Source organism: Paramormyrops kingsleyae, chromosome 1, assembly GCF_048594095.1.
Source record: "Paramormyrops kingsleyae isolate MSU_618 chromosome 1, PKINGS_0.4, whole genome shotgun sequence".
Lineage (NCBI taxonomy): Eukaryota > Metazoa > Chordata > Actinopteri > Osteoglossiformes > Mormyridae > Paramormyrops > Paramormyrops kingsleyae.
The window spans coordinates 73,842,944-73,855,426 of NC_132797.1; the positions used below are offsets into that span (position 1 = coordinate 73,842,944).

The 12,483-nt window shown below is 44.0% G+C and overlaps 1 protein-coding gene across 1 annotated transcript; it reads right to left on the reverse strand.

The window, feature by feature from the left end:
- Positions 1–3,121: 3,121 nt before the first annotated feature.
- Positions 3,122–7,881, reverse strand: LOC140578928 (uncharacterized). Its single transcript, XM_072701080.1, has 8 exons — positions 6,583–7,881; positions 6,248–6,399; positions 5,888–6,009; positions 5,683–5,744; positions 4,359–4,459; positions 4,001–4,146; positions 3,818–3,896; positions 3,122–3,457 (listed from the first exon to the last, which is right to left on the reverse strand). Exons 1-7 carry the CDS (start codon positions 7,782–7,784, stop codon positions 3,822–3,824), a joined length of 1,860 nt encoding a protein of 619 aa, XP_072557181.1. The 5' UTR covers positions 7,785–7,881; the 3' UTR covers positions 3,122–3,457; positions 3,818–3,821.
- Between the last annotated feature and the right edge of the window lie 4,602 nt (positions 7,882–12,483).

Sequence of the window (12,483 nt, forward strand, 5' to 3'; positions counted from 1 at the left end):
GAACACAAAAACAAAAAACAATGTCTCAGTTGTCAAACATATTTTCAGTTCTCGACCAACCCTTTCGCCCTAAAACCTGTCTGACAAAGTACGCGTCTCTTTACGCACAGACAAAGGAAAGAATGCGTGCATATGAGTCAGTCTACCGGTAACGCTTGCGTAGTGAATATTTCCACCGAAATGTGCGGGAAGGTTGGGGGCAAAGCTGGAGTCAGGGAGAAAAATTAAGTGGCTTTATTGGGCCAAAACACAACGGGGGAAGCTAAGTAAATGGACCACAAGGGGTCACAACTAGGCAGGGAACAACTAGGGACAGAGACGGAGCACTGGGTAAATGGAGGGAGCACAAGCAGGCAACATCCAGGCAACAAGACACACGTCAATACGATGGCCAGACTGGGGAGCTCAGGATGAGAAGGCACTATATACAGCACTGATGAGGGAGCAGACGAGAGGCACCTGGGATCATCCACACGGGGGCTGACGGGAGGCACCTGGGATCATCCACACGGGGGCTGACCAGGTGAGGCTCGTTAGAGCCACAGAACAGGGAACATGGGGGAAAAGGCATCCGGGGCATGACACAAACTTCTTTTTGACTAAACAATTGTGGTTGTAAGCATAAGCTTCCATGGAATTGGATGTATGCGGTATATTTGCCTTTTTCATTTGTTTGCGCAAAGGAAACAAGAAAAACTCGTCCTCACCGCTGCTAGTGCTTGTCGTTAGTTGACAGTTTCTGACAGTTGGCAGTGGTGTCTTAATGGTTAGGGAAGTGTATTTGTAATTAAAAGGTTGCTGGTTCGCATCCCCGACCAGCAAGGTACCGCCCCATGCTACATATGGGTTAAATGCAGAGGACACATTTCATTGTTGTGTGCTGTGGTGTGTCAACAATGACCACTGATCACCAAATTCTAAAAATTCTTTCACTGTGCAAACTTTCCTCAGTCAGCTGGGAAAATGCAGAAATAAATGGGACGTGTCATGTGATTTACTTGCATATAGCCAAAGACGGTGCCAAATGCCAAAGATAGGCTGCATTAACAAGTGTGTAAGCCTGGTGATAAAGGCTTTTAAAAGGGCAGAAAGTAAATGAATAAAATGACATATTTTATGAAGTAATTTAAATACATAAAATACAATCTCTCAAAAGTATTTTGTTATATATTGCATGGGATTGTTTTCCGTTCAGCAAAATACAAACGACAAAATATTTCAAAGTAATCAAACACATATTTTAAATATATTTATTTGAAATACTGCCCATCTCTGTTAATATTTATGTATTTTCAGTCCGATTCAATTATAAAAACCTCACAAGAAATCCACGACTTTAAATAATAATAATTTCTAGATTGCTTATAATACCCAGTACAATGTAGATGTTATGTATGTAGTCGTTATACTGTACAGTAGGTCCCCGAATCTGTGGCCGACACGTTACAAGACCCAGTAGCCAACAGCCGAAACCGCAGACAGTAGCGAACACCCCTATATAATTTGTTTTTCCATGTTCATCAGAGGTGGACTCAATTCTCCGGGGACCCTGGAATGACATGGGTATAGGGCCCATAAGGGGCCCATATGTGCTGTGTTTTGTAGTTGAAAGTGAAAGGAGAGTATGCTGAGTGATTATCAGTATCGCTCAATTTGTTTAACATAAGCACACACCGTGAGAATTTCAGATGATTGGTACAGTTCTTCCACACATTACTGTTTGCTCTCTTGTTAAAAATATAAATATTAGAAGTGCTTATAAAATCATTAATTAAAAATGGTTGTTACTAAGTGACTGGACAGGATGACAAGGTTTCGGAGGAGATGGGGCACGTCAGTTTTTGGTGGACATCTGGGCACTGGCAGAGAATAAGAGTCTGGTTCCAGCAGACCCCACGTTTTCTATCCTCTCTGAGTAACTCAGGTGTGGGGATGTGGGGGAGGGAGAGAGGACAGGACCGAATCGTGGAGAATCAGGCTGCAGAAACACGCCATCACTGCTCTGAACACGGCCCTGCAGCTGAGTCCTCCGGTACCTGATGTGACCCTGGCAGCAGTACGGCCTTCATGGTGTCATTTGGGCTTTGTGTTCAGACTCTCTTCACAAGGCTGATAATGAGCTGAGTTGTGGTTTCGTGCACTGAGAGCTGTGACTACAGTGTGAGGACGTGTCCCTCAGCCTGAGACATCAAAGCTGGTGCCCCTATGAGAGCGAGACTCAGGCTGGACCATGAGCCTGAGCTCACCTGAAGGACACTGGTCTGCTGCTTACTGTCAGGACTCAAGTAAATGTGCCTCATTACTGCCTATTTCTGGATACTGTTCCTCAAGAATTTCTAGTCCTTGGCTAAAAATCAATTGAGTGTTTTAGATTTAAAAAATAAAAAAAAAAAAAAAAAAGAAGCAGTGAGATGCTACATATTTTGAGTAATTTTCCCATAATGAGAGAAAAAAGAACAAACATGAATGTTTTATGTCTACCTATAGTAAATCATAGAAACTTATGCAAAAAATGGGTGCTGGCATTGTGGACTAAAGCAGTGAGGATCCTGCTCGCAGTATCACCCTCAGGGAATCTCGCCACATGGACGCAGTGCCATAACGGATGCTCCCTCACAATGCAGGTAATGTGCCGCCATCAGGACTCTTTAGAAAAACCGCTCGTGTGACACAATGGCAAACCAGTTGTACCCAAAGATTCTCCAACGAGACACAGTACCACAGTACAATGACCGCAAGAGGTCATTAAGGACCTGTATCTTAGTTTTGATCCAGTACCCTCACAAACCCAGACTCTCATTCTCCTCACTCAGTCTCACTGGAGCCCTGATCTGACCCTCCATTGACTCCACTGAAAATTTAAATGAAACAAAAAAATCATCATCTCAATTCACTGTTCTGTCTTTATTACACAGATAACTCAGTTTAGCATGTTTTCCTACGTTATTACTAAGAACGCAATAAACTGTAAATGATTGTGTTTTTAATGATTTAACTTTGTGTTAAAAACAAAAAATCGTTAAATAATAATAAATATCATACAAAAATAATTCTAATTAAAATGACAATAATAACAACAAAACAACAAGAATTATTGTTACAATTACAATTCTTCAATACAGTAATAATTTTTACAATAATATTGATAATTGCAGTGCAGTTACAGTACAATTTTTCAGTTTACATTTAACAAAAATAACCTGTTTCAGAAAACTGATGATTTCATCATAAAGAAAACACATTATTGCTTTGTAAAAAATCTTTCCAGGACAAAAGTTGTGTAATTCCATTGAATGCTAATATTTAAAGTGATTTTCCATGATAATACTGAACCATGAAGGAAAGAGGATGGAGGGGTTTAGATGGACATCCACTCTGACTGCAGGATGAAGATGCAGAGGCCCAGTTCCGTGACTGGTTACCGGTGTGGGCTTAGAGTTGCATTTCCTGTTACTGCCTGAAAGATTAATACCAAAAATGGGGTAAAGAGTAAAGAACTAAATACAAGAATCTGTACCAAGTTAAAATTAATTGTTAATCCATGCATCAGCTAAATGTGTATCCAGTACACAGTCACTTGTCACATCACAGGACAGACACACCATGGGATACGTCCAGAAACCATTTCATCAAACAGTGCATGTGGGGGAAATTCAGGGAGCCCAAGGAAAAGACACAATCCAGCTATCCATCCATTTGTTGCGCCCACTTGTCCTATAGGCATAAGGCAGGGAGCAACCCAGGACCGGGCGCCCACTCATCGCAGTGCGCACTCACACATGCAGACATAACATTCATATTATGAAACAACTCTTACCTCGTTACACGTTGTGTAGCCTGTAGTTAATGTTGTAGATCTGCTTCTTCTTAGCTGCACAGCAGCCACACAGCAGACACTGCGAGCGATTGGAGGAGAGGGATGTCAGTCAGGAATGACAGCCATCACACACAGGTAAGGAGCTCACAAAGACAGTAACCACAAAAATGTTCTCATACTTACACAAAGAAGAATCCAGAAGGGGATGAGCAGGAGGATGACTCCACATGGGATGATAATGGCCAAAGCCCAGCCAGGAAAGCCACCTCCCACGTGGGTGATGTTTGCCCCAGTGGTGAGCGGTACAGTTGTGGTGGTACTCAACGAGCCTGGAGGTGCAATATTGATGCATTATTTATGGAATGACTTTTACGATCCACAAATTCTCATGGCTTTCGGAGTGTAGTGTCAAATTTATGTTAGTTTTGATTTGGACCTCATCCAACATGCATAGCAAATGTGTAGTTCAAGCCCTTCTTAGTGCTGGGGACAGTTATTGATTGATAGAGTCTAAGTGGCAATGTTGTCACGTGAAACATACCAGTGGATTCCAAGATTGCAAGGAGGAAGCCACTTGGATTCTTAATATCTCCATCTTTAAAGACGTAGTCTATATTAGCCACAATTTGGTTACTCTGACTCCTAAAAGAACAGAAAAAACAAATGAATGTAAATGTACACTTGTAATGCAAAAATAAATTTAATTTTCAAATTTGGAGTGAATGAACGTATATACTATATTGCCAAAAGTATTGGGGCACCCCTCCAAATCATTGAATTTAGGTATTCCAATCACTTCCATAGCCACAGGTGTATAAAGTCAATCACCTAGGCATGCAGACTGCTTCTACAAACATTTGTGAAAGAATGGGTCGCTCTCAGGAGCTCAGTGAATTCAAGCGTGGTACCGTGATGCCACCTGTGCAATAAGTCCATTCGTGAAATTTCCTCACTACTAAATATTCCACAGTCAACTGTTAGTGATATTATAACAAAGTGGAAGCAATTGGGAACAATGGCAACTCAGCCAAAAAGTGGTAGGTCACGTAAGATCACAGACTGGGGACAACGCATGCTGAGGTGCACAGTGTGCAGAAGTCACCAACTGCCTGCAGAGTCAATAGCTACAGACCTCCAAACTTCATTTGGCCCTCAGATTAGCTCAAGAACAGTGCGTAGAGAACTTCATGGAATTGGTTTCCATGGCCGAGCAGCTCCATCCAAGCCTTACATCACCAAGTGCAATGCAAAGCATTGGATGCAGTGCTGTAAAGCATGCCACCACTGGACTCTAGAGCAGTGGAGATGTGTTCTCCAGAGAAACGAATCATGCTTCTCAGTCTGGCCATCCGATGGACGAGTCTGGGTTTGCCGGTTGCCAGGAGATCGGTACTTGCCTGACTGTATTGTGCCAAGTGTAAAGTTTGGTGGAGGGGGGGATTATGGTGTGGGGTTGTTGTTTAGGGGTTAGGCTTGGCTCATTAGATCCAGTGAAAGGAACTCTTAATGCTGCAGCATTCTATGCCATTTTGGACAGAGCCCTGACCTCAACCTGACAGAACACCTTTGGGATTAATTAAAGGGGAGACCGGGAGCCAGGCCTTCTCGTGAACATCAGTGCCTGATCTCACAAATGCTCTCCTGGAAGAATGGTCAAAAATTCCCATAAACACACTCCTAAACCTTGTGGACAGCTTTCCCAGAAACGTTGAAGCCGTTATACCTGCAAAGTGCTATGCATTAAGAATGGGATGCCATTAAAGTTCATGTGTGTGTAAAAGCAGGTGCCCCAATACGTTTGGCAATATAGTGCATGTGATATATTGGCACAATGGTTTTTTTTTTTTGTTAAAAATAACACTTACGTGTAGTTTGCAGGTGGAAATTTAAAAGGATTAGCATCTGGTTTTTGCAATATTGAGTTCAACTGTGGTTTGAAGATTCATGAAGAATAAAACACAAAAAGATTCAATCAAAAAGCCGTACATGACAGCACAATAAGTATTATATAGGAATAACCACATGACATTTCAAACTCAAAGTTACATATGAAATTATTAATGTTCTCACCAGACTGTTGATGGAGTCCTGGACCAATCCATAAGTCGCATTTCTGTCCAGAACATTTTCTGACATGTTCACATTGTTGATCACATAAGTAAACTGGATGGCAAAGCCTCCATTAGACAATTCTGAAACAAAGTTAAAAAAAAGTATAATAAATCTTGATTTACAGCCTTGACTATGTCCTGCTATTGTGTCAACAAGCTTTAAATGTTCCATATATTTAGAAAAAACATATTCACATATAAAGGTAAAATAAGGAGAGGAAAAGATGTTAATAGAGTGAAGTAAACATTCCCAGGAATTTCACAAATAATAATAAGCAAAGTCTGTTCGTGAAGCGCTAGAGACCTAAGAGAAACTTACTTTGATAAGTTATATTCCGCGACATCTGAGGTTGAGTCAGACCTTTGACTTGTGAATGTTGGAACTGGTTCATGATAGCAAGTATCGTGCTTTCACTGGCAACATTCATTAAATAGAAGAAGAACTGGATTCTGATTACTACTGATCCAATACTGAAAACATGAATGAACAAACAAACAAATGAATGAACAATATATATAATTTGTGATACATCATAAAATAAATTATGAAAAAGCAAAAAATAAATATTACCAATGTAATTTGTTAAAATAAAATTACTGGATTCCAAAAAAATTGAGGAAAAAGCACTAAAGCAAATATGAAAAAAATCTTACATGGTATTTTTCACCGGGGATGACAAAGTGGTTGAAGATGAGGTTGCAACTTTTGCAGTGTTTGTATTTTTTGGGGATACAGAAGTGCTACTTGCAGATGTTCTTGAGGCTGCTACAGTGCTACTGGTTGGGCTACTGCTTCTCAATGTGGAAGCTGATGTCGAGGATGTCAGGTCTTCTATGGTTATTGAAGTTGAAGAAGCGGTACTTGCAGAGGTTTCTGTTGTGGGTGCTGCACTTGTGCTCGTTAGTCTACTGCTTGTCGCTGTGGAAGCTGGTATTGAAGATGGGAGGGCTTCTGTTCTTGATGGAGTTGAAGAAGTGCTACTTGTGGAAGATTCTGTTGAGGCTGGTGCAGTTGAGCTTGATAGGCTACTGCTAATCTGCATGGAAGCTATTGTCAAAGATGTGAAGGGTTCTGTGGTTGTTGTAGTTGAAGAAGTGCTACTTGCGGAAGTTTCTGTTGAGGCTGCTGTAGTTGTTGTTGGGTTACTGCTAGTCTGCTTGGAAGCTGATGTTGAGGATGTGAGGGGTTCTGCGGTTGATGGAGTTGAAGAAGTGCTCCTTGCGGACGTTTCTGTAGAGACTGCTGCAGTTGTGCTTGTTGGGATACTGCTAGTCTGCATGGAAACTGATGTCGAGGATGTGAGGGGTTCTGTGGTTGTTGTAGTTGAAGAAGTGCTACTTGTGGAAGTTTCTGTTGAGGCTGCTGCAGTTGTGCTTGTTGGGATACTGATAGTCTGCGTGGAAGCTGTTGTCAAAGTGGTGAGGGGTACTGTGGTTGTTGGAGTTGAAGAAGTGCTCCTTGCGGATGTTTCTGTAGAGACTGCAACAGTTGTGCTTGTTGGGATACTGCTCGTTTGCTTGGAAGCTGATGTTGAAGATCTGAGGGGTTCTGTGGCTGTTGAAGTTGCTGTCGTGGCTAGTGCAGTTGTGTTTGTTAGGCTACTGCTAGTCTGTGTGGAAGCTGTTGTCAAAGATGTGAGAGGTACTGTGGTTGTTGGAGTTGAAGAAGTGCTACTTGTGGAGGATTCTGTTGAGGTTGCTGCAGTTGTGCTGGATTGGCTACTGCTTGTTGCTGTGGAAGCTGATGTTGAAGATATTGGGGCTTCTGTAGCTTTTGAAGTTGTAGATGTGGTACTGGCAGAAGTTGCTGTCGTGGCTGGTGCAGTTGTGCTTGTTGGGATACTGCTAGACTGCATGGAAGCTGTTGTCAAAGATGTGAAGGGTACTGTGGTTGCTGGAGTTGAAGAAGTGCTACTTGCGGAGGTTTCTGTTGAGGTTGCTGCAGTTATCCTGGACGGGCTACTGCTTGTTGCTGTGGAAACTGATGTTGAAGATGTTGAGGATTCGGTGGCTTTTGATGTTGTAGATGTGGTACTGGCAGAAATTGCTGTCATGGCTGGTGCAGTTGAGCTTGTTGGGCTACTGCTACTCTGCTTGGAAGCTGATGTTGAGGATGGGAGGGGTTCTGTGGTTGTTGGAGTTGAAGAAGTGCTCCTTGCGGATGTTTCTGTAGAGACTGCTGCAGTTGTGTTTGTTGGGATACTGCTCGTTTGCATGGAAACTGATGTTGAAGATTTGATGGGTTCTGTGGCTGTTGAAGTTGTAGATGTGGTACTGGCAGAAGTTGCTGTCGTGGCTGGTGCAGTTGTGCTTGTTGGGCTACTGCTAGTCTGTGTGGAAGCTGTTGTCAAAGATGTGAGGGGTACTGTGGTTGCTGAAGTTGAAGAAGTGCTACTTGCGGAGGTTTCTGTTGAAGTTGCTGCAGTTATGCTGGACGGGCTACTGCTTGTTGCTGTGGAAACTGATGTTGAAGATGTTGGGGTTACTGTGGCTGTTGAAGTTGTAGATGTGGAACTGGCAGAAGTTGCTGTCGTGGCTGGTGCAGTTGAGCTTGTTGGGCTACTGCTAGTCTGTGTGGAAGCTAATGTTGAGGATGTGAGGGGTACTCTGGTTGTTGGAATTGAAGTACTACTTGCCGAAGTTTCTGTTAAGGCTGCTGCATTTGTGTTTGTTGGGAAAGTGCTAATCTGTGTGGAAGCTGTTGTTAATGATGTGAGGGGTTCTGTGGTTGCTGGAGTTGAGGTGCTACTTGTGGAAGTTTCTGTTGAGGCTGCTGCAGTTGTGCTTGTTGGGCTACTGCTAGTCTCTGTGGAAGCTGTTATCAATGATGTGAGGGGTCCTGTGGTTGTTGGAGTTGAAGTAGTGCTACTTGCAGAAGTTTCTGTTGAGGCTGATGTAGTTCTGCTTGTAGGGCTACTGCTAGTCTCTGTGGAAGCTGTTGTCAATGATGTAAGGCGTTCTGTGGTTGTTGGAGTTGAAGAAGTGCTACTTGCGGAGGTTTCTGTTGAGGTTGCTGCAGTTAGGCTGGACGCGCTACTGCTTGTTGCTGTGGAAACTGATGTTGAAGATGTTGGGGCTTCTGTGGCTGTTGAAGTTGTAGATGTGGTACTTGTGGAAGTTTCTGTTGAGGCTGCTGCAGTTGTGCTCGTTGGGAAAGTGCTAGTCTGTGTGGACGCTGTTGTCAATGATGTGAGGGGTTCTGTGGTTGTTGTAGTTGAAGATGTGCTACTTGTGGAAGTTTCTGTTGAGGCTGCTGCAGGTGTGCTCGTTGGGAAAGTGCTAGTCTTTGTGGAAGCTGTTGTCAATGATGTGAGGGGTTCTGTGGTTGTTGCAGTTGAAGTGCTACTTGTGGAAAATTCTGTTGAGGCTGCTGCAGTTGTGCTCGTTGGGAAAGTGCTAGTCTGTGTGGAAGCTGTTGTCAATGATGTGAGGGGTTCTGTGGTTGTTGCAGTTGAACTGCTACTTGTGGAAGGTTCTGTTGAGGCTGCTGCAGTTGTGCTCGTTGGGAAAGTGCTAGTCTGTGTGGAAGCTGTTGTCAATGATGTGAGGGGTTTTGTGGTTGTTGAAGTTGAAGTGCTACTTGTGGAAGTTTCTGTAGACACTGCTGCAGTTGTGCTCGTTGGGAAAGTGCTAGTCTCTGTGGAAGCTGTTCTCAATGATGTGATGGGTTCTGTGGTTGCAGTAGTTGAATAAGTGCTACTTGTGGAAGTTTCTGTTGAGGCTGCTGCAGGTGTGCTTGTTGGGAAAGTGCTAGTCTCTGTGGAAGCTGTAGTCAATGATGTAAGGCGTTCTGTGGTTGTTGGAGTTGAAGAAGTGCTACTTGCGGAGGTTTCTGTTGAGGTTGCTGCAGTTAGGCTGGACGCGCTACTGCTTGTTGCTGTGGAAACTGATGTTGAAGATGTTGGGGCTTCTGTGGCTGTTGAAGTTGTAGATGTGGTACTTGTGGAAGTTTCTGTTGAGGCTGCTGCAGTTGTGCTCGTTGGGAAAGTGCTAGTCTGTGTGGACGCTGTTGTCAATGATGTGAGGGGTTCTGTGGTTGTTGTAGTTGAAGATGTGCTACTTGTGGAAGTTTCTGTTGAGGCTGCTGCAGGTGTGCTCGTTGGGAAAGTGCTAGTCTTTGTGGAAGCTGTTGTCAATGATGTGAGGGGTTCTGTGGTTGTTGCAGTTGAAGTGCTACTTGTGGAAAATTCTGTTGAGGCTGCTGCAGTTGTGCTCGTTGGGAAAGTGCTAGTCTGTGTGGAAGCTGTTGTCAATGATGTGAGGGGTTCTGTGGTTGTTGCAGTTGAAGTGCTACTTGTGGAAGGTTCTGTTGAGGCTGCTGCAGTTGTGCTCGTTGGGAAAGTGCTAGTCTGTGTGGAAGCTGTTGTCAATGATGTGAGGGGTTTTGTGGTTGTTGAAGTTGAAGTGCTACTTGTGGAAGTTTCTGTAGACACTGCTGCAGTTGTGCTCGTTGGGAAAGTGCTAGTCTCTGTGGAAGCTGTTCTCAATGATGTGATGGGTTCTGTGGTTGTAGTAGTTGAATAAGTGCTACTTGTGGAAGTTTCTGTTGAGGCTGCTGCAGGTGTGCTTGTTGGGAAAGTGCTAGTCTCTGTGGAAGCTGTAGTCAATGATGTGAGGGGTTCTGTGGTTGTTGTAGTTGAAGAAGTGCTACTTGTGGAAGTTTCTGTTGAGGCTGCTGCAGTTGTGCTCGTTGAGATACTGCTAGTCTCTGTGGAAGCTGTTGTCAATGATGTGATGGGTTCTGTGGTTGTTGTAGTTGAAGAAGTGCTACTTGTGGAAGTTTCTGTTGAGGCTGCTGTAGTTGTGCTTGTTCGGCTACTGCTAGTCTCCGTGGAAGCTGTTGTCAATGATGTGAGGGGTTCTGTGGTTGTTGCAGTTGAAGAAGTGCTACTTGTGGAAGATTCTGTAGACACTGCTGCAGATGTACTCGTTGGGAAAGTGCTAGTCAGTGTGGAAGCTGTTGTCAATGATGTGAGGGGTTCTGTGGTTGTTGAAGTTGAAGTACTACTTGTGGAAGTTTCTGTTGAGGCTGCTGCAGTTGAGCTCGTTGGGAAAGTGCTAGTCTGTGTGGAAGCTGTTGTCAGTGATGTGAGGGGTTCTGTGGTTGTTGATGTTGAAGTACTTCTTGTGGAAGTTTCTGTTGAGGCTGCTGCAGTTGTGCTCGTTGAGATACTGCTAGTCTCTGTGGAAGCTGTTGTCAATGATGTGATGGGTTCTGTGGTTGTTGTAGTTGAAGAAGTGCTATTTGTGGATGTTTCTGTTGAGGCTGCTGCAGTTGTGCTCGTTGAGATACTGCTAGTCTCCGTGGAAGCTGTTGTCAATGATGTGAGGGGTTCTGTGGTTGTTGGAGCTGAAGAAGTGCTACTTGTGGAAGTTTCTGTTGAGGCTGCTGCAGTTGTGCTCGTTGAGATACTGCTAGTCTCTGTGGAAGCTGTTCTCAATGATGTGATGGGTTCTGTGGTTGTTGTAGTTGAAGAAGTGCTACTTGTGGAAGTTTCTATTGAGGCTGCTGCAGTTGTGCTTGTTGGGAAAGTGCTAGTCTGTGTGGAAGCTGTTGTCAGTGATGTGAGGGGTTCTGTGGTTGTTGAAGTTGAAGTACTACTTGTGGATGTTTCTGTTGAGGCTGCTGTAGTTGTGGTCGTTGAGATACTGCTAGTGTCCGTGGAAGCTGTTGTCAATGATGTGAGGGGTTCTGTGGTTGTTGCAGTTGAAGAAGTGCTACTTGTGGAAGTTTCTGTAGACACTGCTGCAGTTGTGCTTGTTGGGAAAGTGCTAGTCTGTGTGGAAGCTGTTGTCAATGATGTGAGGGGTTGTGTGGTTGTTGCAGTTGAAGTGCTACTTGTGGAAGTTTCTGTAGACACTGCTGCAGTTGTGCTCGTTGGGAAAGTGCTAGTCTCTGTGGAAGCTGTTGTCAATGATGTGATGGGTTCTGTGGTTGTTGTCGTTGAAGAAGTGCTACTTGTGGAAGTTTCTGTTGAGGCTGCTGCAGTTGTGCTCGTTGGGAAAGTGCTAGTCTGTGTGGAAGCTGTTGTCAGTGATGTGAGGGGTTCTGTGCTTGTTGAAGTTGAAGTACTACTTGTGGAAGTTTCTGTTGAGGCTGCTGCAGTTGTGCTCGTTGAGATACTGCTAGTCTCCGTGGAAGCTGTTGTCAGTGATGTGAGGGGTTCTGTGGTTGTTGGAGCTGAAGAAGTGCTACTTGTGGAAGTTTCTGTTGAGGCTGCTGCAGTTGTGCTGGTTGAGATACTGCTAGTCTCTGTGGAAGCTGTTGTTGATGATGTGAGGGGTTCTGTGGTTGTTGGAGTTGAAGAAGTGCTACTTGTGGAAGTTTCTATTGAGGCTGCTGCAGTTGTGCTCGTTGGGAAAGTGCTAGTCTGTGTGGAAGCTGTTGTCAGTGATGTGAGGGGTTCTGTGGTTGTTGAAGTTGAAGTACTACTTGTGGATGTTTCTGTTGAGGCTGCTGTAGTTGTGGTCGTTGAGATACTGCTAGTGTCCGTGGAAGCTGTTGTCAATGATGTGAGGGGTTCTGTGGTTGTTGCAGTTGAAGAAGTGCTACTT